Raw genomic sequence first — 26,876 nt, 5'->3', positions numbered from 1 at the left:
ATTATATATATAAAATGAAAAGAATAACAGGATACAAGGTTAATATTGATAAAAGTGAGGTGATGCCAATGAATAAAGTCGACTATATGGAATGTAAAAAGGAATCTCCTTTCAAATGACAATCACAAGCCATACGTTACTTGGGTATCAAATAGATAATAATTTGTATCAATTAAATTATCAACCATTAATAAGGAAAATTCAAGAGGATTTAGATAAATGGAAAGAACTACCACTAATAGAGAGAGAAACCTGTCTCAAGATGAATGTATCTCCACGACTACAGTACTTGTTCCAAAAGTTACCAATTCCCTTGACAGGGGAATTCTTTAAAAAAATTGATAAAGTTCCTATTGGAAAGGCAAAAAATCAAGAGTAGCTTTGGATAAACTAACATGGACATATAAACAAGGCGGGATTGCAGTTACCAAATTTCAAAAACTATTACAGGACAATTAAGATTCTTGTCAAACTTTTACCAGGCAGGAAAAAAATGAGCTTGGCTTAAGGTAAAATTATATAAATAAGAGGAAAATGTTCCTGAACACTTACTTTATAAGCGGAATGAGAAACTAGTGCAACATATCAATTTACCAATACTTCATATATTAAAAATATGGAGGAAAATACATCTTGAACAAAAGATGATAAACTATCAAATACCAAAAATGTTACTAACGCAAAACCCATTAATTCCTTTTAAAATGGATAACTTATTCTTCATGAATGCGCAAGAAAAGGAATTTTAAAAAATAAAAGATTGCTTTTTGGGAAATAATTTGTTGACATTTGAACAGTTAAAAGATAAATATGGAATATCACATGGTACAATAGTTTTGTATTATCAATTGAAAACATTTAAAAGAAGCTGGGAGTGAGTCTAAGGTTACCTGAGAGTAGCTACTTTGAATATTTAATCACAGACAGTGTGATAGTTTAAAAAAATTATCACAAAAATATATATAGTAAATTACAAAACAAGGAAAATGATGAAGTGATAAATAAACCCAAACAACGTTGGGAAGAAGACTTAAATATATGGATGAAGAATGAAACATGGATGGAACTATGTGCAGGTACCATGACTAATACAGTAAACCCATGGTATCGTATGATACAATTGAGTTGGCTCAATAAATTATATACTACACCTCAAAAATTAAAAGAATGGAATCCAACACTATCGGACAAATGCTTCCATTGTAAACAAGAAATTGGTACAATAATACATGCAATTTGGACATGGACAAAGGTGAAAACCTTTTGGGAGGATTTAAACTTAATATTAAATAGAATTACAAAAAATAAAATACCAAAAGACCCAAAAATCTTCCTGTTAAACAACAAAAGATAAAGAATTAGACATAGCTCAAAAAAAGATTTATTATGATCGCACTAGCGACAGCAAAAAAAGTAGATAATTATAACTTGGAAAATGGAAACACTCTTTAAAAATACAACAATGGTACACACAAATGAAAAAGTGTATTCCATTAGAAAAAAAAATACCTACAACCTAAGAGACAAATACGTTTTATTTGAACAAATTTGGGAACCATACATAAAGTTTATTAGAAATTGCCAATTTCAAACTTCCATCTCTTGATGTAACAAGTTGCAATCAATAAAATAGTTAAGTATATAATATATTGGATGACATAATCTTTCTTTTCTTCTGTTCAGTTTTTTTAAATCCTTGCTTTAAGTTATGGGGGGTTAGAGAGGAAAAAAATGAAAATGTCATTATGTACATGAATATCTATATATTGTTACAGACATGGTTCAATGTGAAGTGTTAAATATTTTTTTAAAAGAAATAACACTTGTTTCTAATATTGCAAATGGGCAAGGGATATTGAGTACAAGCATTGCAGCAAATAAAGTTGTATAATCTTGTGCCTTAAAATAAGGAAGATATCATCTGGGGTGTTGCACTTTTAAATAATAGTGCTATTTATGCCATTAGAAAGGACAGGTTAAGGTTACTGTTCTAGAAGCTCTGCAGTGCAATTTTCATTTTTGCTAAATTAATTTTTGTTTTTGCTGCACATCGTTTCATGGCTGTCAATTTCTCAATGAAAATAGTAAATCACAAAGAAGAATCATAACAATATTAATTTGTTTCTATCTAATATTTAAAGTTATAGAACTAAAGTATAGTTCTTATAATAAGCTCAATACAAGTTGCTCTTGTGCTTTTCTTCAGTTATCTCTGAGGAAAAAATAGCAATATAATATATTTTTGTTACACTAAGCAATTAAACATTTCACTAGCCAAAATGGTTTTCTGTACCATCTGGAAAAGTATTAGTCTCCATTTCAGCTGTTGATAAAAATAATTACAAACCAAGCCTTTGCAAGAAGTGAGGTGAGGACCCTATTCCCCATTATTCTGAATTCAATCAACTGGAAACTCAAACAACTGGCAAAAAAAAATTGAGATAATAAATAAATCCAAATAAATAAGACTAGGCAGATGCTCCCTGCAGGGGAGTGCTGAGAATTCACTGTACATGAGCAGGCTTGCTCCACTAAACTAGCAAATGCCCTGCAATGTACATGCATTCTTCGCACTGATGCCATTTGCGTGGAGGTGAGTTGGGTTGTCAGCACGAGGAAGATGTGCCAAGAACCTGGTCGGGACACTTGTTAGGAGGTGAATCATGTTGTTAGTGTGAGCAAGTTGTGTCCTTATCCCTTCCTAGTAAGGGTCTTTATTTTTATTACTATTAAGTATATTAGTAAGGCTTTATCTGTAAAGATATGGGAGGAGGTTAATTATGACAGCTGCTCAGTTAGCATAGTGGTTAACACAACACTGTTACAGTACCAGCAAATGAGTTCAAATTTAACTTTATATTTTTAAGTTATGGGAATTACTTGATTAACATGAACATTACATAATTAAAGACGACAATACTGATTTTTTTTTCAAATTACTTTATATTTTGCACCATCTTGTCTTTTAAGGGGTGTATTTTTAATGCAAGTACATTAGTTAGGCATTGTAAGAGTCTCAGTCAACCAGAAAATTTGCATTTCCAACATCCGCGATCCCCATAGGTGCCAGATAATGGGGATTTTACTGCATTTTGGGGAAATGCACAGATATGTTGACTTTAAAGAAATCTTGAGGTCGTTAGATTTTAACGGAATGTCAAAGTTGATCCTCCAGTGGATGCCTAATTTCAATTAGCAGTGAGGGCATGATAGAACTGATTGAAGAAGGTCACCAGATTTGGTCTAGTGATGCCTAATTTTCTAAAGCATGTCAGTTTTGTATAATAGTTTTCAGGAAGCATCTCACCAGCACATTTTTTTTGTTATATAACTTTTACAAGAAAAGCTGTTGTTATAAATTCAGCCTTTCTGTCTTTTGATTTAAAAAAAAAAATCTTTGTTTAAAAACAACTTCATGTTCCACAAGGCAATCAAATGTTTGGCCAGCTGAGATAACCCTGATAGACTTCTGGGAAAAATTAAATCACCAATCAATTAAAACCGAACTTTTGGAAGAAGCTGATTCTGTGAGGTAAAATGCCAAAAAAGGGAAGCATGTGGCAGATATGGAGAGTTCAGTACTTCAAAAGTGATGAAGACAAATTGGTTATAATTTATCACAGAAAATTCAAAAGCTTTTTTTTTAATATAGAAAGGATAAGAGTATAATATATTAATGAACGAGGCCCTTTTGAGACAGAATTTTAATCTATATGTGGTTTTAAATGAATACTTTGAGTTTGTCCTCATACAAAAGAAAACAAAATGCTGACATTAGAGAAAGCATGTGTTTATCATTTGTAGGAAGTGTGATGTCTTTAAAAGTCAATATGATACCAGGGCCAAGTAAAACTTGCTCCAGTCTCTTGAAAGGAGCAAGAAAGAAAATAGCAAACTGATAGATTTAAGAAATAGGAAATGCATGTACAGTAAAATCCCTAGTATCCAACACCTATAGGGATTGGTAGATGCAAGAGAAGTGAATTTTCCGGTTGCTTGAGGTGCATGATTGGCGAACTAATGCTGAGACACTCCAATTTTAAACTTCTGTACTTTTTTTACCTATTAGTTTTCTGCAGTTTTTTTTCCAGTTGCATATAACAGGTTTTACTGCACTGAGATATTAGAGGCCAATCAATGTAACAGATAGTGAGCATATAATTTGGGGGTAAAGTTGAGGGATAGTATAAATCATCATGCTAAATTTTGCATTCACCATTGATTTTAAGGAAAGGGTCTGGGTACAGGAATGTGCTGCTTGACATTCACTATACATTCTGTGAAACTGGGTATTATGTGATGTGGACGCTGTGCGAACACCATGTAACTATATACTTAGAAAAACTATATGGGATACTGAACATGCGCCAAATTAAACTTCAATTATTTCACTTTTTAAACTTGCATGTAAACACTTTCTATATCACACACAATTTTACAAAGACGATCGGCATCTTCCTCATCAATGTTCTCAACTTCTTCACGGCGTTCCACTGGAAGAGTTTCAGGTTGAATAACCTCCATTGATGAACTATCACTTTGTACTACCTGAAGGACCTGGCTGAGGCTCTTCTTGGGGGAGGTGTTGGTTTCTTCAGGAAAATGGCCAGTGTTGTTTGCCTCGTTTGCTTTTTCTTTTCTTCATAAATTTCTTTACATACAGCAAACACTGCATGAGCATTCCTCTCTATCAGTGAGAGGTGTTCAGTGTTTGGGTCCATCTCTTCAGCAAACTATTAAGATCTGCAAAGAATTTGCCTCACCCTTTAACAGTGAACCTCATCTACGCCTGTTCTTCTCCTTCTGCAGGTTCCTTTATTCAACTATTCGCTCTTGCACTAGCTCCAGCAACTCTTCATTTGTTAGTTCCTCAGGAACCACCTCTAAGAGTTCTTCAATGTCCTCATCATCCGCGTCTTGGTTCAGGTTGTTGTTCACCATGTCGATGACAGTTCTATTAATCCTTGCAATCTCATCATCTTTATCAAATCCCTTAACTGCTCCAGTATTTTTTTTCATATGCTATCATGCACTCTTTGCTCACATCATCCCAGGCCTCAGCATAAAGAGGTTCTTTATGCAGTGGAAAATGTTGTGACCCTTTCAGAACTGCATCATTGTCTTGCCAGGTCATCAGTTGCAGCACCAGCCGGAGCAAAGGTCCTCCTCAAGTAGTAGGCCTTGAATGCTGCAATAACCCCTTGGTCTATTGGCTGGTTTAAAGAGGTGGTGTTTGGTGGGAGGAACCCCACTTTGATGGAGTGGAGGTCACCAATGAAAGGGGGATGTCCTGGAGCATTGTCTACAATTAGCAAAATCAGGAAAGGTATGCCTTCTACCAAGCAGCACTTCTTCATTTCACTGGCATAGCAATCGAGAAGGGCATCCTGAAACAGCATTGGTGTCATCCAGGATTCTTTATTGCTCCTGTAATAAATCGGTATGGTGTGTTTGTTAATGTTCTTGGGGTTTTCACTATGCCAAATAAGAAATGGCGTTAATTTGTAGCCAGCAACATTGCCTCCTAACAACACTGTCACTCTGTCTTTAAAAACCTTTTAAAGCCTGGTATTGACTTGGCCTCCTTATGGATGAAGGTACTTTCAGGCATTCACTTCCAGAATAAGGAGGTTTCGTCCATATTAAAAATTTGCTGGGGCAAATAACCTCCCTCTATAATTAGTTTATCTAAGGTTTCAACAAATTCTTCTGCTGCCTTGGCATCAACACATGCAGTCTCACCACTCACTTTCATGTTGTGCAGTGAAAAACATTGTTTGAAGCACGTGAACCACCCAGAGCGAGCACTAAACTCTATCATAGTCAGGTCTTTCCTTTGAGCATCTGAAACAAGCTTCGTGCCTTAGCAGAGATCGTCACCGTGCTGAGAGGAACTTGTTTTTGTGTTTGGTCCTCAATCCACGACATTAGCAATTTCTCCAGATCTGCTAGAGGTCTCTCTCACATTTTCATTAGGCCTTGAAGCTTTCAGTGGAGTTGATCCTTTAGCAGTTTGGATCATTTTTTCTTTGTTTTTGAGGAGTGTCGTAATTGTCGAGTGCAACATGTCAAAATCACGAGCAATGGCATTCACTGTTTGTCCACCTTTGTGTTTAATAACCTTTTTCACTTCCAGATTGATACTTCTCCTTTGCCTCTTGCTACCACTAGCTCTGGTTTTGCTGTATTTTGGAGCCACGATAGATAGAAAGTTCGGTACCTACATACATAAGCCTTTGTTTACAAAAGATACACGTGTTTTGCATATGGGAAGTTGTGTACATCCAGTTACATCCTGTTCTCCAATCGGAATTTCTGGACTCTATTATAACCATAATGGACCACAGGCTTACTACATCCGTACGGGCATTAAATGTGTTATGTATTTTGTGATGATAATAACCTTTATGATGTGATAATGAAAGTCAGCATAGTTTGTATTGTATTGTAGATCATTTATTCTGCATATGCAACAAACTAATTCTTAACTTCTTGGATAGAGCTATTTGACATAAAAATCATATTTGCTTGGGCACAGGCCATTTGGGCCATCCTACCAATGCTAACCATTATGCACCTATCGATGCTTGTCCAATTTTTCTGCACTCTACCTAGGCCCATGGTATGGAATAGTCCAGTTCATCCATAACACCTGTATCTGCTGACTTAAAATGCAAATCTCCTTTTAAAAATCTCCATCTCTGTTTTCAAATGTCTTCACAACCTTCTGTCCTCGTTCCACTTCCTATTTTGTAGTTTTCTGTATGCTACAATCCAAAATGTCTGAATCCAATTCTGCATGATTTTAATTGGTTCACCATTGATTAATTTAAAACAATGGGAAAAGAAGTAATAAAAATTCATGTGGCGGTTAGGTTGTAATTGCTTTCAATAAAGAACTTGATATGGTATATTTAACGTTTTTCTATTATTGTTTTATCAGGAGACAGATTTCGCAGTATAATAGACGATGCCTGGTGGTTTGGATCTGTGGAGAGTCAGCGTCCTTTTCAGTCTGAGTATCCTGACAGTTTATTTCAATGTTACAATGTGTGGTGAGGAACTATTTTCTTTGAATTTGATAGAAACTTTTAATGGATTAGGACATAGTTAAATTTACTCTTTTTTTAAAAAAACTGGTTACTCCAGATATGCAATAGTTGAAATAAGTTGAAATGCTCCTCTGATAGCCTGGACTAACAGCTAGCCCATGCTACTGGCTTCTATCCTCCATTTTTAATAAATTGAGTACTTCATCATTCTTTTGAATAGAGTTTCATTATTCAAACAATAAGTGGAATGAAGGAAACCTGCTCTTGTGATGAGTTCTATGTGACCATAAATCTGTTTGAGAATTGTATTAAAAATTTGTGTTAATTTCTTCATCTTTAGATATTGCAAATTTTTATTATAATTTTCAAATAGATTTTTGGTGGATGGCTGTGGTAGAACCATGTAACCTTTTAAAGCTTTGAGAATGCACTTTAATTATTTTTCAATTGGTCTTTGATATTTCTAGCTGGGATAATAATGAGTTGGAGAAGATGAGCCCATGGGATATGGAACAAATACCTGAAAATGGTAGGATCCTTTTAAAATCTATCATTTTTAAAATGTATTTCTTGTGATTAAACTATATCTCTGTGCATATTTAATTGCTGGAAATATATTTTAATCAGGGTTATCAATTGAGTTTAGTTCATCTGTACTAAATTTTCATTGTTTAATAGTGTATTTTCAGTGAAAGAAAAATCACTTAATAAAAAAAAATACTGGTCTGACAAGACTTCTATGCTGAATTCAACAGGTTGCCCTCATTCTTTGGATCTTTAATCCACTTCAGGACCTCGCTGGGTTTTAAGTGAGCCTTCTGTTTGGTCTTAGAATGATCAGAATCATCTGCATTATATACTGGTTGAACCAAATGGCTCATGACTGGCATTTTCACCCTGATTAAAATTAACCTGATGTTCCAATTTATCTTAAAATAGGAACTTGATGACAAATTGCTGTTAATGTGAAAATTAACAAATTCAAATTTGGACCAAAAAAAATAACAGAAGAACATTGCTGTTGCTTAGCTTTTGTGATGGGTTGCGATGCCAGGAAGGAAAGAAAAGATTGGGTCTGGGTATCTGCTACATTTGATATATTGTAGATATAAAACAATACAGCAGAGTACAGGCCCTTTGACCCAAAATGTGTTGAACTATATACAAGTAGTCCTTACTTACGACCATAATGAAGACAAAGGGATTTGGTCATAAGTCAGGGAGCAGGAACCTTGGGCAGCCACGGGGAACGGAGACTTCAGGCTGCTGCCAGGAGTGGGGGCCAGTGTATACAGTGCTTTTAGTACAAAAAATGAACTTGTACAGTAGTTTTAATAAAGATTTTTTTTTAATATGGTTGTATGTGCAGGTGGACGTAACTCACGTAGGTTGGAAGATGAGAACTGTCTGTAAACCTTTCCAAATAAAAAAAATACCCTCCCTTTCTCTTAACCCTCTATTTTTCTTTCACCCATAAATGGCCCTATTGTTTCAGCCTCCACCACCACCCCTGGCAAGGCATTCTAGGCACCCACAACTCTCTGTGTGGAAAAGCTTATCTATGATGTTTTCCTTAAACTTTCCTCCCTTCACTTTACACAGATGTCCTCTTTTGTTTGCTACTCCTGCCCTGGGATAAAGGCACTGGCTGTCTAACTTATTTATGCCTTCCAAAATCTTGTAAACTTCTATTAAATTACCTCTTGTGCTCCAAAGAGCAAAGCCCTAGTTCTGCTAACCTTGCCTCATAAGACATATTTTCCAATCCAGGCAATATCCTGGTAAATGTTCTCTGCACCCTCTCCATAGCTTCTTGTAATGAGGTAACCAGAACTGAACACAATATTCTAAGTGTGGTCTCACCAGAGATTTATAGAGCTGCAACATTACCTCTTCCAATGCCTCTTTACTATCCTATCAACCTGTTTGTGAGAGATCTATGGATTTGGACCCCAAAGTCCCTCTGTTCTTCCACACTGTTAATTGATGTCCATCTGCCTTTTTTTTTCACCAATTTTGCTTTCTGTTTATATCTTGTTGTAACCAACAACTATCTTCAACACTATACACATCTCCTCTAACCTTTATATTATCCACAAACTTACTGATCCATCGTTCTACATCTTCATCCAGGTAATTTATAAAAATTGCAAAGAGCAGGGGTCCCTGAACTCCACTCGTCACTGACCTCCAGGCAGAATGCTTCCCAACCACTACTACTTTCTGCTTTCAACAGGCAAACCAATTTTGAACAAGGTTCCAAGGATCCAATGCTTCATGACTTTCTGAATGAGTCTCTCATGGAGGACTATGTCAAATGTCTTACTAAAATTCATATACACCACATCTACTGTCTTACCTTCATCAATTTCTTACTTCCTCAAAAAATTAATTTGGGCTCGTGAGGTGCAACCTTCCCTTCACAAAGCCATACTAATTAACCCTGAGAAAAATATTCCTTACTAAATGCTCATAAATCCTGTCCTTAAGACCCTCTCCAATAGTTTTCCCACCACCAATGTAAGACTCATTAGTCTATAATTCCCGGGATTCTCCCTCTTACATTTTTGATTTGATTTCTTTGTGCTATGAAGAGCAAGAGATAGCAACTTTGAATCATTTAATGTGGGTTATCAGTAATATTGTTGACCGGTGAGTCTTATGACTGCAACTTTATGGTTAGTGGCTTTGGAAAGGACTTCTGTCTACTGTAGTCTCTGGGAAAGAGCATGTTCAGGAGGAATAACCACTATCATTCAGAATTGGATCACAATTGTAGGGAGATTTTTATAGACGGTAATTATTCGCATTTGGAAAAATATAGCCTTGTTAGGGATTGTCAGCATAGATTCATGCAGGAGCGATCTCACAAATTTGAGGGTTTTTTGTGGATGTGATGAAAATGATGGAAGTTGGGTAGTGGATGCTGTACACATGGACTTTAGAGAGGCATTTGATCAAGTTCCTCTTGATAGGATAGATTAAGTTGCGTAGAATCTGTAATAAGTTGGGAAGTTGGAGACAAAATTGTCTTGGTTGTAGAAGGCTGAAACAATGGTATTCTGCAGAGATGAGTTCTGGAAACTCTGCTTATATTGTTTAGAATGGTTTTTTTTAATTTCGACAGACAGGATGATAACAGCCCATTTCAGCTGCCCAATTTACACCCAATTAACCTACACTCCCAGTACATTTCAAATGGTGGAGGAAACCAGAGCCCCCAGGAAAACCCACACAGACTTGGGAATAGCATACAAATTCCTTACAGACAGCGCAGGATTTGAATCCTGGTTCTAATTGCTGGCACTGTAAAAAAGCATTGTGCTAATCGCTACGCCAACCATGCTGCTCATGTGTTTGTTTAAAATTTGTTTAGATTGACTTGGTTAGCATAGTGGTCAACGTAATGCTATCACAGCACCACCAACCTGGGTTTGAACCCAACGCTGCCTGTAAGGAGTTATACGTTGTTCCTCAGGGGTTGTAGGTTCATTGGAATCTTTGGGTAGCACAGGCTCATTGGTCAGAAGGCCCTGTTACCTCACGGTCTGTCTAAATTTTAAGAAAAAATGAATGTGTCAGTGTGTCTGATTAATATGTTTGCAGATGACATGAAAATTGATGGAAGTGTAAAAAGTGAGCGAGTTTGTCAAAGTTTACACCAGGATGTAGATTACCTGGAGAGATGGCTTGTGGCGAAGTATGAGATGGTGCAATTTAGGAGATTAAATGCAGGGAAAAGTACACGGTAAATAGCAAGGCTCTGGGAACATTGATGTACAGAGGGATCTTAGAGTTCAAGTCCATAGCTCCCACAAATGGGTGGTAAAGAAGGCATACAGTATAGCCCCTTTTCCACTGGCAATGGAAAAGGAACACTATCCAAATGACATAATTTCACCCTGGGGATTAACTACCTCTACACCTACTCATATCCCCGGTGTTTGCTGACAAAACCAGTGGAAAAGGGACAGCAGAAAGTCACCCATTTCCATTTGAAGATATAACTTTCCAATCTCCGGGGATGAGTGTATTCAGTAGAAAAGCAATTAGTGTCCCAGTTAAGGGTGGCCCAGCGGAAATGGACAAAGAACTTCCTATCCTGCGGCATTGCACAGCCAGTTAACTGGGAAGCCAGTGGAAAAGGGGCTTATGCCCCTTCGTTGGTCAAGGTATTGAGTATAAAAATTGGGAATCATGTTACAGCTGTATAAAACTTTGGTTAAACCACATTTGGATTATTGTGTGCAGATCCTTCAACTCCCCCAACTTCTCAACTACACAATGTGGTCAATTTACAGTGGCCACTTAACCGAATGACCAGCGCTTCTTGGAATATAGAAGGAAACCCGGGGCGCTCAGAACAAAGCCACGTGATCACAAATTCTTAACAGGCAGCTTGAAACACTGGTCGGTGGAAAAATTGGGAAGCAGCAGCTTGGTTAGTTGTACCACAGGACTGCCCAGTGTTTTGTGGTAACCTCCCCCCCCTATAAAACAGATGTGAAGTAGAACTTGGAACATTTCCTCATTTGAAGAAATTCTATGTAGGACAGAGTCTCGGACTCCTACTCAGCCTCAGATTTAAAAAGATGTCCCTTTAGAACAGAGATGAAAAGAAATTTCTTTTGCCACAGGATGGTAAATCTGTGGAATTTGTTACCTGTGAATGCCACCATGGGTACATTTAAAGGAATTGATAGTTTCTTGATTAGTAAGGGCATCAAAGGTTATGGAGAGAAGGGAGAAGAATGGGATTGAAAGGAAAAATACATCAGCCAAGATTCAAATGACAGAGCAACTCAATGGGCGAATAACCCAGTTTTGCTCCTTTAGATTTAAATTGAGAGGGAGATGTGCGATGCAATTTTGTTTTTGTTTTACACAAAGTGATAGGTATCTGGAGTACACTGCCATAGAAGGTGGTTTTAAATTTAATTTTTTACTGCGCTGCAATAAGGCCAATTTGGCCCTTCGAGTCTGTGCCACCCAATTTACACCCAGTATGTTTTGAAGTAGATACGATAGCAGCACTTAAGAGGCATTTTGAAAGGCGCAAAACAGGTGTGGAATTGAGGCATAGGAACGTGTACAGGTAGTTGGGATCAATTAGATTAGCATCCCATTCCCTGGATGTTGTGCTCTATGGATGTTCTCCAGCTTTATAACTTGTTTGGTAGTCTTTTGTCCATGCCTGAGACTACATGGAACCATGCCCTCTCACCCCTAGCTCCTCATTCACACTATCTCTAAACTCTGCCTCTCCAGCCTATATACAGGTAATGGAATTTATTATTGAAATTAGCTTGACAAAAGAATTGGGTTAGAGTTGACTGTTTTTCCATTCTTTAGTCCTGAAATAACTACAAGAATATAGCTTACATTACAATTTATTCAGAGAAGAGTGTTAAGACCATAAGACATAGGAGCAGACTGCTGTTCACCCATCAAGTCCACTCTGCTATTTCAATTGTGTCTGATGCATTTATTATTTATTTGTATACAGGAATACTTGTCCTGCATATGTATTGTTTGTCTTTTTGTGTGTTATGCCTGGTTGGGTTATACTTGTGCAATCGGATGATTATAAACGTGAATTACTTTTCTCTCAACTCCATTCTCCTGCCTTCTCCCCATAATCTTTGCCTCCTTAACTAATCAAGAACCTATCAACGTCCGTTTCAAGTATAACCAATGGCTTGGCTTCACAGATTCACCGCATGCTGCAGGATATTCACATGGTGTTAATGTTTCTGGGTAAATGGGCAAATGAGTTTTAATTGTGCTGAGAGAGAACAAAAGGAAGAGAGGGAAAAATTTAGGTTGAGGCCTGTTTGGAATTACATTTGACCAACCAGACTAGATTTAACTGTCATTCTGGACTAAATGAAGCTCAGAGACCTGACAAGCACCATAAACTTGGCTGATTGTCTTGCCCTGGATGGGATATTTTGTGAGGCCAGTGATCTATCCTAAATATTTTGTGAACCAAGATTTTGATACAAAGTAAAATCTTGCCAAGCTTGCATTGGGTAGCCAAGCAAGAATGCAAAAGGAAAGAGAGGTGCAGTGGAGGCCTGTCCTCTGCTAGATCAAATGCCCAAAATTTTCAATTGGAAAAAAACTATGCCTACTACCCTGATACTGGGTCAAGGCAGCACCAGGTTTGTCATAATTCCTACAGAACTGAGATGGGCAGTAACCTATTCCTTTGGGGGTCTATATCTGCCTAGATCTAGAAACTATCCAGTATTGAATCAAATCCTTAACTTCATACATAAACTCATTCTGCATAAGTCATCAAATTCCACAGTAATTGGATAAATTGGCATACCTAGTGCCATCTTGGACTCCAGCTCATTGCAGTTGTCAAAGCTTTCTCCAAACCATTCCTCCATGTGGGTAATTTAGAATTGTTGGGCTGGAAAAGGTTGCATGAATAGAATTGGGGGCGGGGGGTGGGGGGGGAAGCATATATTGTGATTAGTATGAGAATGTTTTAGTTCATCTTCAAAGTCAAGCATGGACCTTTCAAAAATGTAAGCATTATTTTTAAGGGTGACTTTAAATTGCAGATAACCTGTTTGATAAAATTGTAGAAACCAGGTGCAGAAGTAGGCTGTTCAGCACATCAAATCTGCACCACCATTCAATACAATTATGGCTGATCATGTGACCTCAGTACCCTATTCCTGCTTTCTCTGCATAGAAAATAACAGCACAGTACAGGCTCTTCAGCCCACGATGTTGTGTCAACCAACAGAAGCTTAACAAACAAAATCATCCCTATGTTATAGCCATAACCCTCTATTTTTCTTGTATCCATGCACCTGTCTAAGGGTTAAAAATCTCTATTGTACTTCCCTCCAGCACCACTCCTGGCAATGCATTCCAAGCACCCACTACTCTGTGTAGAAATAAAAAAACCTCTGTCTCCACTAAACTTTCCTCCTCTCATCTTGTACAGATGTCCTTTGGTTTGTACTCCCGCCCCAGTAAAAGGATGCTGGCTGTCCACCCTATCTATGCCTCTCTAGACCTCTATTAAGTTGCCTCTCATCCTTCGCTCCAAAGAGAAAACCCCTTGCTCTGTTAACCTTGCTTTATAAAACACGTTCTCCAATCCAGGCATCATCCTGATAAATCTCCTCTGCACCCTCTCCAGAGCTTCCACATCCTTCCTGTAATGATGTGGCCAGAACTGAACACAAAGTTCCAAGTGTGGTCTAACCAGAGTTTTACAGAGCTGCAACGTTGCCTTATGACTTAAACTCAATCCCTCAACTAATGAAGTCAATGTGTGCAGCAAACTTGAGAGAGCTATGGATTTGGATCCCAAGGTCCCTCTGTCCTTCCACGCTGTTAAGAATCCTGCCATTAAATATGTATTCTGCCTTTAGGTTTGACATTCCAAAATTCATCACTTCACAATTATCCAGATTCATCTATCACTTCCCCTATCCCCCGCCTCCTGTTGTAACCATTGACAATGTTCTATACTAATGACAACACCTCCAATCTTTTGTGTTATCTGCTAACTTACCCATCTGTCTACTTCTTCATCCAGATCATTTATAAAAATCACATAGAGCAGGGGTCCCAGAGCAAATCTTTAGGGAACTTAACTAGTCACTGACCTCCAGGCAGAATACATTCCATCTATTACAATGCCATGGTTTCTACAGGCAAGCCATTTCTGAATCCACACAGTCAAGGTTCCATGAATCTCATGACTTTCTGAATGAGTCTATCATGGAGGACTATGTCAAATGCCTTACTAAAATTCATATGCACCACATCTACTGTCTTTGAGGAGGGTGGGGATTTGTTCCGGCATGGACTCGTAGGGCCAAACTGGCCTGTTCTGTGCTGTGTATGGTGATATTACCTTCATCAATTTCTTACTTCATCAAAAAATTAATGTAGGCTCGTGAGGTGCAACCTTCCCTTCACAAAGACATGCTAACTATTCCTGAGAGGGCTATATTTCTCCAAATGCTCATAAATCCTTACCCAATTAATCCTCTCCAATAGTTTGCACACCACTGATGTAAGACGATGCTCTATAATTCGTAAGATTCTCCCCATTGCCTTTTTTTTAAAAACACCAAGGGGACAATATTTGCCATTCTTCAATCCTCTGGTATTTCCCCTGTAGCGAGGGAGAACGCAAAGATCATTGCAAAAACCCTATCAATCTCTCCCTTTCTCATTTCCTGTAGTAACCTCAGGTATATCTCATCTGGTCCCAGGGACTTAACAATCCTAATGTCTTCAAAAAATATCCTGCGCTTCCTCCTTAACCTCAATAAGATCTCTCTCTCTCTGGTAAATACTAAAGCAAAGTTTTTATCTAGGAGCTCCTCTACCTCAAGATTCCTTTATAAAAACAGTGTAATATTATGTGAAATTGCCTTTAGTCAGAGAAAGAAAAGCAGAGAGTTCTTCCACCCCCCCCCCCGCCCCCAAAATCACTGAGTGTCTGGATTTGCCTCCAGTGCTTCTGCAGTCACACAGCATTTCAAGTTCCACATCTGAACCACCAACATGATTAGAAAACCTTTCAGTGCCATCAGCACTCTCTAAACATCCCAGTTTCAATTCCTGGCACCCCTTCATCCAGTCTCCACAACACCGCAACCACCAACAATTCACCACCTGGGTGTTCCTCAGCCGCAGATCCCCTCACTGGTCCACCACCGTGGTCACTGTCCCATGGATTGTCTCCTCTGCTTCTCCTTCTCAAATGGGGTGAGCTGGCGAGATGGGGTGGCTTTCCCGTTTTCTGGTGCTCTGTGCCAGTCCTCTGGATTATGCCTCATGGCTGCTGTCGATCATAGGTGTCTTGTGTCCAGACCCTGCAGTCATAGGATTTTAAATTAAATCACCATTGACTGCTTTAAAAGACTGTTTAAAGCCTGTACAGAGCCTGTACGCACACTCCGTGGATCTGCACCAGCAGCAGTGTTGCCTTTACAGTAGCTTTGGCAGTGCTGTCCTACCTCCTCTGCCTCCAAACACGTTGCCTCCTTTATCCGAAAGAGCCATGCCTTCATTCTGCTCAACCTTCTGCTCGTATGTTAAACTGCTGTTCGACTCCTCGTATGCCAGGCTGCTTTTCATTGACTTCAGCTCGGCATTTAATATGATCATTCCCCAGAAGCTGGTGGGGAAGCTGTCCTCATTGGGACTCCACACCCCTCTCTGTAATTAGATCCTGGACTTCCTAATGGTCTAGGTCGGTAGGAGAAATCTGGGACCGTCTCACTGAACACTGGAGCACCTCAGGGCTGTGTACTCATCCCATCTTGTTCACGCTACTGACCCTTGACTGCATCGCCAGATCCAGCTCCAACAGTGTCATCAACTTTGCAGATTACACAACAGTAATTGGCCTAATCAGCAACAAGGATGAGTCTCACTGCAGAAAAGAGGTGGAAAATCTCATAATATGGTGTGAGTCTCAATGTGAACAAGACTAAGGATATGATTGTAAACTTCAGAAGGATCAGGAACAACCACCCTCTACTGCACATCAACCACTCTGCCGTAGAGAGAGTGGAGAGCACCAAGTTTCTTGGAGTTCACTTTACTAGTGACCTATTGTGGGCACAGTTGCTGCCATCAGGGAAGAGATACAGGAGAATCAGACGAGGAACAACTTATTCCCACGGTCAGTGATAATGCTGAACGACTAAAGGAACTGCTCACACTAACCATCCAAGACTCTCATTTGTACAAAACGCTACTTGTTCAGTTATTTTTATAGATTTATTACTTGTCCTGCATATGTATTATTTATCTATATGCAGGAAACATAAGATTATGATAGTAGGATATTTCAACTTCCCACATAGTTACTGGAACTCCCGTACTGTAAAAGGGCTGATTATCTTAGAGTTTGTCAAATTTGTTCAGGAAAGTTTTCTAAATCAATATAAAGAGGTACCAACTAGAGAGAGCGCAATACTGGATCTCCTAATAGGGAACGAGACCGGACAGGTGACAGAAGTATGTGCAAGGGAACATTTTTGGGTCCAGTGATCATTAGTTTCAACTTGATTATGGACAAGTATGTCTGATCCTCAGGTTGAGATTCTAAATTGGCAAATTGCCAATTTTGAGGAAAAGATAAAGGATCTAGAAAGCATGGAATGGGATGTTGTTTTCTGGCATGGATGTCTTCAGTAAGTGGAAGGCCTTCAAAGGCTTTGTATGTTCCTTTTAGGGTTAAATGCAAAGTTAGGCATAGGGAACCTAGGTTATCAAGGGATATTGGCGATCTGGTTAGGAAGGTGGAAAGCAGGTATAGGTAACGTGGAGCAAATTTAGATACTTGTGGAAAATAAAAAATGTAAGAAAAAAAACGAGGGAAATCAGGAGGCCTAAAAGAAGACATGAGTTAATTTGGCAGACCATGTGAAGGAAAATCCTAAGGGTTTCTACAGGTATATTAAGAGCAAAAGGATAGTAAGAGAAAAAATTGGTTAATGTGATGATCAGAGTGGTCGGCTATGTATGGAGCCAGAAAAGATGTGGGATATTTTAAATGTGGTTGTTTTTTTTTTGCATCCGTATTTACTCAGGAAACTGGAGGGGGAGGTGCTTGCTGTCAAATAAGTGTGGGTAAATCCCCAGGGCCTGTCAAGGTATTCTCTTGGACCTTAAGGGAGGCTAGTGTAGAAATTGCAGGGGCCTGGCAGAAATATTTATTGTTTGAGGTGTCAGAGGATTGGAGGGTAGCTCATGTTGTTTCATTGTTTAAAAAAGGTTATAAAAATAACCCAAGAAGTTATGGTCTAGTGTCAGTAGTAGGTAAAATTTTGGAAGGTGTTCTAACAGATTGGATATTCAAGTATTTGGATAGGCAGGGAATGATTATGGATAGTCTGCATGGCTTTGTGTGTCGTAGGTTGTGTTTAACAAATCTTAAATCTGAGTTTTTCGAGGAAAGTTGTTGAAGGAAAGGCTGTGGTCTATATGGACTTCAGTAAGCCTTTCACAAGATTAGTCAGAAAGGTTGATTCGCTAGGTATTCATGGGGAGGTAGTAAACTGGATTTGACATTGGCTATATGGGAGAAGCCAGAGAGTGGTAGTGAATTATTGCATTTCAGACTGGAGGCCTGTGGATAGTGGTGTGTCTGATGGGTCAATGCTGGGACCATTGTTTTTTGTCATCTACTGTGTATGGCTTCGTTTAGGATGATCCTTGAAACATAAATTTCATATTAAAATCAGGGATCGTACTATTCAAAAGGATCTAAAATTGTTATCTTGACGACAAGGTTGCAACACTGCCACCATTTTCCCGCCGGCTCCGACGCAAATCTTGGCACTCCTCCACAGGGTCCATCCACCCGGTCCGACTGCGGATTTGGAGTGTTGTGTGCAGTTTTGGTCACCCAACTACAAGAAAGATATCAATAAGATAGCTAGCATGCAGAGAAGATTTAATAGGATGTTGCTGGGTCTTTGGGAGTTGAGTTACAGGGAAAGATTAAACCGGTTAGGACTTTATTTCCTGGAGCATAGAAGAATGAGGGGAGATTTGATAGAGGTATTCAAAATTATGACGAGTATAGACAAAGTAAATGAAAGTAAGCTTTTTCCATTGAGGTTAAGTGAGATACAAACCAGAGGACATGGGTAAAGGGTGAAAGGGGAACTTCTTCACATAGATAGTGGGAGTGTGGAACAAGCTGCCAGCTGAAGTGGTGGATGTGGGCTCAATTTTAACTTTTAAGAAAAATTTAGACAGGTACATGGATGGGAGGGGTATGAGGTCTACGAGAGGCAGAATAATAGTTGGCACAGGCTAGAAGGACCTGTTTCCTGTGCTGTAATGTTCTGTGGTGTACTAAAAAGAACACTGGTTCTCAGAGTAATCAGGGATTGTTTCCCAGATAACTGGGCCCAGTCCCAAGGCAAGGCCAACTTTCCCCACCCCCACCCCCCCACAAAAAATTGCCAACTTTGATTTTCAAAACAGATGTTTTGTAGAAAAAATGAATAGGACAAAACTTGAAAGTGCTAAATTTATTTTAAATTGCAAGAATAAATAATACATCAATCTTTGATTATCATTCTCAAGGACAAAAGAAAATATTTTGGCACACAAATAATTTTGAACTAATGGGCACTCTGTAGAATGCATCTCTCCGTCAAGGGCAAACAACATTCAAACCTTTTCCTTCACACACTTTAAGTCTTAAAAGGTAACTTGGGGTAACCAACCCATTATGTAAGGATAATATTCTGCTTACAGTCAGACACAGAAACAAACAAAAACAGACAAACATGGTTAAAAACGTGATCTTGTCTGAGGTAATAATTTTGTGAATTGTGTTGTTAAAATTTAAGTCTCATAAAACTTTCCATTTCAAGCACATCAAAATCTCACATTGCTAGCTTTTCTTTTGCAAATTTTGTCACCAGATCAATCAGGGTCAGTGCCAGAACAGCCTTAGTGGGAGGCATTAGGCTAATTGGGGGTTGGGTGGGTGGGGGGCACAGTCTAACACTTGAACACTCACTTTGGGGTAGGAGGGGTTCTGGTGGTAGTGCCTACCTGCTGAACATGAGCATCCTCCATCCATCTGACGTAGTAGATGAACGCGCTGCTTGGAGTTGAATGGTGTAGCGACAGCAACCCTATGCTCAATGTCAGCAAAACCAAGGAGATGATTGTGGACTTGAGGGGAACATGACCCAGTCCTCGCTGATGGCTCAGTAGTGGAGAGGGTCAAGAACTTCAAATTCCTGGGTGTCATCATCTCTGAGGATCTGTCCTGGAGCCTCCATGTTGATACAATCACAAAGAAGGCTTGCCAGCAGCTATACTTAATGAGGTGTATGAGGATTCAGCATGTTACCGAAGTCTCTCATAAACTTCTACAGGTGTACCATGGAGAGCATTCTGTCTGGTTGCATCATTGCCTGATATGGAGGTGCCAACTATCAGGATGAGAATGAACTCCAGAGAGTTGTGAACTCAGCCTGTGACATCACAGGCACCAGACTTCACTCCATTGAGGATATCTGCATGAGGTGGTGTCTTAAAAAATCAGCCTCTATCCTCAAAGACCCCCACCTTCTTCAGTCTGCTACCATCAAGGCGGGAAAAAGTACAGGAGCCTAAAGACGAGCGCTCTGTGGCACAAGGACAACTTCTTCCCTGCTACCATCAGATTCCTGAATAATCAATGAACCAAAGACACTGCCTTACTTTTTATGTACTATTATTTTTACTTGTAGTAATGGCGTAAGATGGATATAATATGAATTGTTGCACTACGACTCTGCCGCAAAACACCAAATTTCATAACTTGTTCGTGTCAATAAATTCTGATTCTGAGTCGCTAGTGGGCATCAAGGGTCGTGGTTGGCTAGTGATGCTTGACGCACACTAGTGGCAGGGGCAAGTCTGACAGTACGCAGGGCGCAAACTAGTCCTACAGTGGTCTGGGGTTACAACACCTCATTTGGGGCAGTGATGGCTGCAAGCATGTGGGGGTCACAATAACTCATGGGGGGGCAGGGCAATGCCTGTGAATGCCCCTCCTCCCCAACCCTCCCCTTTGCGTTGTCCCTGGATCAAGTGATGATGACTGGGCATGTTCAATTAATATAGTTGCCAAGCCATCTAGCCTCTGTTGCAACATTGTTGAGTGTCAACATCAATTGTTTTTCCTTTAGATAGGTGCAATTCAAGTTCACTCCCGGTCTGATCGTTTTCCAACTAGTCAGTATTCTTCTCCTGTGAATAAAGAATTGAATTTCTCCAATGTTCTTCCATTCTTTTCAACGTGTTTCTTGTAGGGATGATGCTTTTTTTTTTTGCTGTACAACTTGCAGCAAAAACAAAACACCACATCTTTTGAAGGTAAATATATTAACCATTGATGGCAAACTTCTTCACCATTTGCTAGACTCCTAGCAAATCTTCTGTTGTTTGAGCCTTTCGGAATATCATGTGATACAACCTGCTGTGGTCCATGTTGTATTATATGCTGTTGCAAATTATCACTGCAGTTGGCAGGTCATTGTAATTCAAATCAGGCACAATACCATCTTTTGCAGACTTTGCAGTACTCTCACTTTTCTTGATATCCTCTTTTTCCTCTTTTTTCCAGAAATGTCTCCAATTTGTGAAACTTCTGTCTTAGAGTTTATACCATTTGTAGTAGGAGCATCACATTCAGCTCCCCCCAGTTTCAACAAAAGTTCAGTCCTCTTGTTCCTGATTTGCTTCCTGTGTACGAAGATGCTTCAGGAAATATCCCTCTTGCTTTGCTTGCTCCTTAGCTTTTTTCTGCTTTTTGTTTGCGGTACTGAGCTCCAGAAAGTCTTTTTTTAATCAACCATTGTTAATCATTATTTAATCATCCCTAGAACCATAGAATACTATGGCACAGATAGCAGGCCATATAATACATGCATTTATACAGCATAAGTAAAGAACTGAAAGAAATGAATATTCACTCACCCTCCTTCAAACCCAGCCACACTACTCCACTTGATGTCAAAGGGCTAACTGAAGTGCTGCCAATAGGGCCAGAACTACGTGCCTGCGCCAAACATTTCCCCCGTCTGTGGGCCCACCACCCATGCACCAATTGGACTTTGTAACTAACCCACCAATCATGCGCCAGCCAGCCCCGGTACTGCAATCCATTGTGCATGCACGCAAGAAGAAAGGTGGCCTATAGACCCCGGGACACCGCATTTAACAAATTTCTGCCCCAACACCCCGAAATGCAGGACAAGTTAACGTCCGGCTTGAGGGGTGTTTGATGGAGGACAGAGTGCCTGAAAAGCCAGACTGTCTTGCCTAAAACCAGACATCTGGCCACCCTGACAGTGCCCCTGAGGTCTGTGTCCTAGGCAGCTGTTTTGTTGACCTAATGGTGCACCAGCCCTGACTGGGCCTTAATATTCTTGATTTTCTTCCAAGATATTACTCTAAATGATGATTTCAGTTATAATACTGCTGCAGTTCCATTCAGAAGTTTACGCCTCACAAATGTGCACCTGCACCATTGTTTCAGATTTGCAGCTTAGTTTGTTCTTCCAGCAGACAACTCGCTGTTTGTGTAATACAAATATAAAATAATTATAATGGAATCTAAATTAATAGAATTTTTAATATTTTAATCTGCAAAGCTGCAATTTTTTATCAACTTTGCAGCTACCTACCCTGAAGAAATTGGTGCTAGTGTTCCTGTCACTCCAGAAGAGCTGAAAGACTTGTTATATAAACCCCAAGAAGGCGACTGGGGATCCTGTTCTGCAGATGAAGAATGCGAACGCATCATTCAGGGAATTGATCAACTGCTTACACTTGGTAATAACTTTAGTTTCCAATCACTAGCTCCACTGGTATGCAGGAATGTTTAAAATTGTGTATGATTCTGTTGTAATTTACTTCAGGTGTTTAGAAGATTTTTTTTTCCTGAGGAATTGACCTAATTGTAATTGCTTTGACAGAAATAGCTGCCCCATTTTGTGCTCCAGTGGATCTTCATGCCTACCCATTGTATTGCACAGTGGTTGCGTATCCATCAGACCTGAGCACCATTAAGAAGAAATTAGAAAATAGGTTTTATAGGTAGGTGTACTTTTCTATTTATGAAGAACTTTGATTTGTTTCCTGACTAAATTTACAGGACTATTAATGTTGTAATAAACCCCCTCAACAGTATTTGATTAGGTGGCCGTCACTTGGGGTAGTTTAATTTGTGACCTTTAAAGGGAGGGTGACCAATGCTTGTAACTACACTGATTACTGTTAAAATTGCGGAGGTCTCGGCTAGGTTTCAGGCATTTTTCAGATTTGTCAACGGCCTTTTTAATTTCCTTATTGCTTTTCTCCTTCATGAGCAAAGAAATGTAAATGAAAGTTGGATAACGTTCATTTAAATCTTTATCACGATTTTGCTGTTCACTGCTGTCAAAAGTATATTAATCCTTGCTTCATCATCCTTTGCCCGTATCTTGTGAGCTGTCATTAATTTACACCCCATTCTTCTGAGCTTCAACAGAAAGTCACTGAATTGTTCCCAAATCTCTTAAATAGCCTTGTTATGTTTGCCAATGGGAATCGACTTGTGTAGCCGGTTAATTCAGCCCCCAGTCTCTTTAACAGACTGGAATGTCTGTCTTAACTATGTCTGAAACTCTTGCTCATTGGTACAAATAATTCTGTTCCTCCATTGAGCCTGCAATATTGTTTGAGCTCAGCTTCTGCTCTCTTCTTAGTGCTGTTGTCTCTTTGCTGAATGGTAGCTGCTCCTTGCCCAGCAGCTTGGAGAACCTGGAGCTGCATATAAGCTCCCCTCCTTGTTGCTGCCTGAGTTTGGTCCTCACAGTCGGCAGCCGTTGAGGCTCAGACTGGTCTTCATTTTGTGCCTCTGACTGAATGAGGACAGGATCCTGTCATCCACAGACACTCTCCTTCTTCCTACCTGGGCAAGGCTTCTGTGGGCTCTTTGCCATACAACCTTGCCATTGAGAGGGTGTGTACAGGGACCCTGCACAATCACCCTCTTCATCATTTTAGCCAGAAATGTGCTTGATTGATTAATAATTGCACCTCAACTGAGTGAGATGTAAGGAAATATAGCTTTAGAAGTACAACTTTGTTCCAAAACCTCAGCACAAAAATTTCATGCCATATTACTGACACATTGATGCTATTCGGGGGAAGACTGGAAAATTCCACGGGGAAATTTAGCTTGGTAGAGAGCTTGATGTGCAGTGGACGCCCAACTGGATTGATGCTATGCTGGAATTTAGGCAAATGGTTGCCAAATCTTTTCATTGAGTATTGAGTGCGAGTATAATACCAGTGGTGATCCCGCTCTATTATGCATGTGATTAGACTAGTGGCTCTTTTGTACTAATGGCTAGGCCGAGGGGTGATCTAATGAAAGGTTGTTCATAAGGAGTGAAGACAGAGGGAGAGTGAAGACATTTGAGGGAGAGTCCCAACAGGAAATCTAGAAGAAATGTCTTTACCTTTGATTTATTTCCTGTGAATATATGACAAACTATAACATTATTGTGGCAAACAATTGTTTATTAGACATTGAAGTAGTAAGTGCTTGAATTATTGTGGATATGCTATTAATGAATTTGAATTCTAGGACAATTTCTGGCCTCCTGTGGGAAGTAAGGTACATTGAACATAATGCTGTGACTTTCAATGAGCTTGGCAGTCCGATTGTCAAATCTGCAAAGTTGATTACTGATCTGTTACTACAATTCATTGGGTAAGTTGGTGGCTTCTTTATGCTTAAGAAAATACACAAAATGTTGCTGTTACTGAGAGTCTTTCATATATGTTTTGGTTTAGTACCTTCTTTCTGTTTTTATTTATAGAGACCAGGGCTGCACCAATATCTTAGACCTGTATGAAAAAACTAAGATTGAGGAATTTGGTGGTGATGAAAATGACAAGGTAAAAATGATCATGGATTGGGATCGTTAATCAGACTATCAATCAAAAAATTGGATAATTTTATTTTTAAGTAGTGGAGTTCTTTATTACCAAATTTAGGAAAGAGCAATTGTAAAATATGAACTGATTCCCAATTTACAGATAGTAAAAACACAGTGCAGCTGGTCAAACAGTGTCCTTAATGTAGCAAAGGTAAAATACATAAGTGACCTTTTGGGCTTGAGCCTTTCATCAAGGTATAAGAGAATGTCGGCAAGCGTCAGGACAAAAAGATTGGGGGTGGGGGGTAGCAAATGAGAGAATGTCAGCAGGCGTCCGAACAATTGAGAGAATGTTGGCAGGCGTTCGAACAAAGGCGTCCTACTCATTTCTGCCCACTTTACAGATTCTTTTCAAAGAGATCCTTTAGATGATGATTATTTAATATGAATGTAAAACAATATTAGAAGTGCATCGCTAGACTCCAAGTCTCCCATCATTCAATTTGATCATAATGTCTTCCCCAGGCCTTTTTGCCTTTTCTGTTAAAGTTCTTCATAACTCTGTTTTCCTAATCTTTGAAAACTGTATATACCTTCCAATTAAATATCTCCAATCATTGAGACTCCACAATACTCCAGGATAGTGAATCCAAAAGATTCACTGCTGAGAAATCCTAACATAAATTAGCTTAAAGCAGCTCCTCCCTTATCTTGTAACTTCAAAATTCTCCTACTAGTGGAACCATCTCAATATCTATTAGTTCATGCCATCTTAAAATCTTGTCTGTATCAGTGTGATCTTCTTTTGCTACACATGACCAAATCTAGTCTATTCATTGGTATGTTCTGTAACATGTGCCTGCAGGGTACAATCTTTGGCACACTCCAAAAGCTAGAGATCAAATTACTTCACCTGCACAATACAAACAACCATTTTATCATGGGAGTTAGCCAAATGAAACTTAGTTGGATTGTGCTACCTTGCTTAAATAAGGGGACCACATGTGGCCTCACCAACACCCTGTACAATTATAATGATTGTCAACTCCACCCTCTTACGATAAAAGCCAATATGCTATTTGATTTCAAACCACTTGCCATAACAGCCTACTAATGTTTTGCAATTTACGCACAAGAGGACTTCAATCCCATTGTAATGGGGAATAAATAAAACTGCAGATGCTAGAATTGCTAAAACAGAAAAGTGGAAAGAACTCAGCCAGTCCAGCAGCATCTGTGGAAGAGAGACCAATCAACACTTGAGGTCAGCAAACCTTTCTCAGAACTGGTGTCCAAGATGGCAGCACAGCAGCAGCCCGCACCAGTCTCTCCAGACCTGGTGCTACTGTAACTCTTTAAGTAAGGCACTGTGCACAATTTTTAATTGTAAAGAGATGGACGGTAGAGCATTGTGAGATGAGTGCTGCAATGTGGAAATTACCAAGCAACAACAAACCTTCGGGAAGAAGCTGCGCGGCCTTTACTGCTGTGAAGACTGAGCCTTTGCTGTGGGGACGAGGCCTTCAGTCTTCGATGTCACTGTGGGGATAAGGCCTCCAGTCTTTGACGTCGCTCGTTGCCGGTGGCCAAGGCGGGGACGTCATGGTGTGTTCTGTGGAAGATGTGCCATGGTGTCTGGAGCAGCAGTGTCATCTGCCTGATTCGGGGGGTCCTGATGGTTGCGCCATTTGGATTGCGGAGCCCTGTGGCAGATGGTGTCAAGGCTTTCGGGCTCCTATGGATTGTAAACTGTGAGGTGGTTTCTTCTCTTAAGCTATCAGATTTATAATATCTAGAGTCTGCAAATCTTGTCCAAGATGGCGGTGCAGCAGATGCCCGCAGCAGCCTCTCCAGAGCTGGTGGCAGTTTCTTTACTCAAGCTATCAGACTTTAAATAGCCAGTCTATAATTAGTTTTTTTGTTAATTACTGTATTGCTGAACTGTTTTTATTCACTTTGTGGCTTTGTCCTGCGTAGTAATAGTGTAGTCTTGTGTTGTCTAATACTGTTTTTGTGTTGTCTTGTATCGTTTAAATGTAGCACCTTGGCTTTTGGAGGAACATTGTCTCGATTTTTAACTGCATTCTGCATTTGCAGTTTGATTTTAAAATGACAAAGGTGAACTTGAGTAACAAAGTGTTTAGTTTTCAAGCATTGCTGGGGAAGAGAGAGGTTCCAAGACTAGAAATCCATATGAGGATAGGTTAAGACAGATGAGATGATAAGAAGCATGAGCACTGACCATCAGAAAGATGTTTAAAGAAAATGGATGAGAAATGTTCATAAGCATGATATTGGGACAGATGGAGAGAGCAATTTCAAGTTTAGGAATTCACTGTTCATTCCTCAATGACTACCGCCCTCCACCATTATGAAATGCCTT

The 26,876-nt window shown here is 39.5% G+C and overlaps 1 protein-coding gene across 12 annotated transcripts in view; it reads left to right on the top strand.

Moving 5' to 3' along the window:
- The window catches only part of LOC138740653 (bromodomain and WD repeat-containing protein 3-like), a 120,722-nt gene that overhangs the window by 67,851 nt on the left and 25,995 nt on the right, over nucleotides 1–26,876 (top strand). For 10 of the 12 annotated variants that reach the window (XR_011343096.1, XR_011343095.1, XM_069893613.1 and 7 more), the window contains 6 exons: nucleotides 6,944–7,055; nucleotides 7,520–7,581; nucleotides 22,242–22,397; nucleotides 22,541–22,661; nucleotides 24,199–24,324; nucleotides 24,434–24,512. Coding sequence is in view for 9 of the 12 variants with exons in the window: in XM_069893613.1 (XP_069749714.1) it covers nucleotides 6,944–7,055; nucleotides 7,520–7,581; nucleotides 22,242–22,397; nucleotides 22,541–22,661; nucleotides 24,199–24,324; nucleotides 24,434–24,512 (656 nt within the window). In the remaining 3 variants the exon portion in view is untranslated. Of the gene's footprint in view, nucleotides 1–6,943; nucleotides 7,056–7,519; nucleotides 7,582–22,241; nucleotides 22,398–22,540; nucleotides 22,662–24,198; nucleotides 24,325–24,407; nucleotides 24,513–26,876 lie in introns of those variants that run through there. The other 2 variants (XR_011343097.1, XM_069893616.1) reach the window with 2 other exon arrangements.

This window comes from Narcine bancroftii, chromosome 8 (genome assembly GCF_036971445.1).
Source record: "Narcine bancroftii isolate sNarBan1 chromosome 8, sNarBan1.hap1, whole genome shotgun sequence".
Taxonomy (NCBI): domain Eukaryota; kingdom Metazoa; phylum Chordata; class Chondrichthyes; order Torpediniformes; family Narcinidae; genus Narcine; species Narcine bancroftii.
Note: the sequence above shows the minus strand (reverse complement) of the source record. Positions and strands in the feature narration are given on the sequence as shown.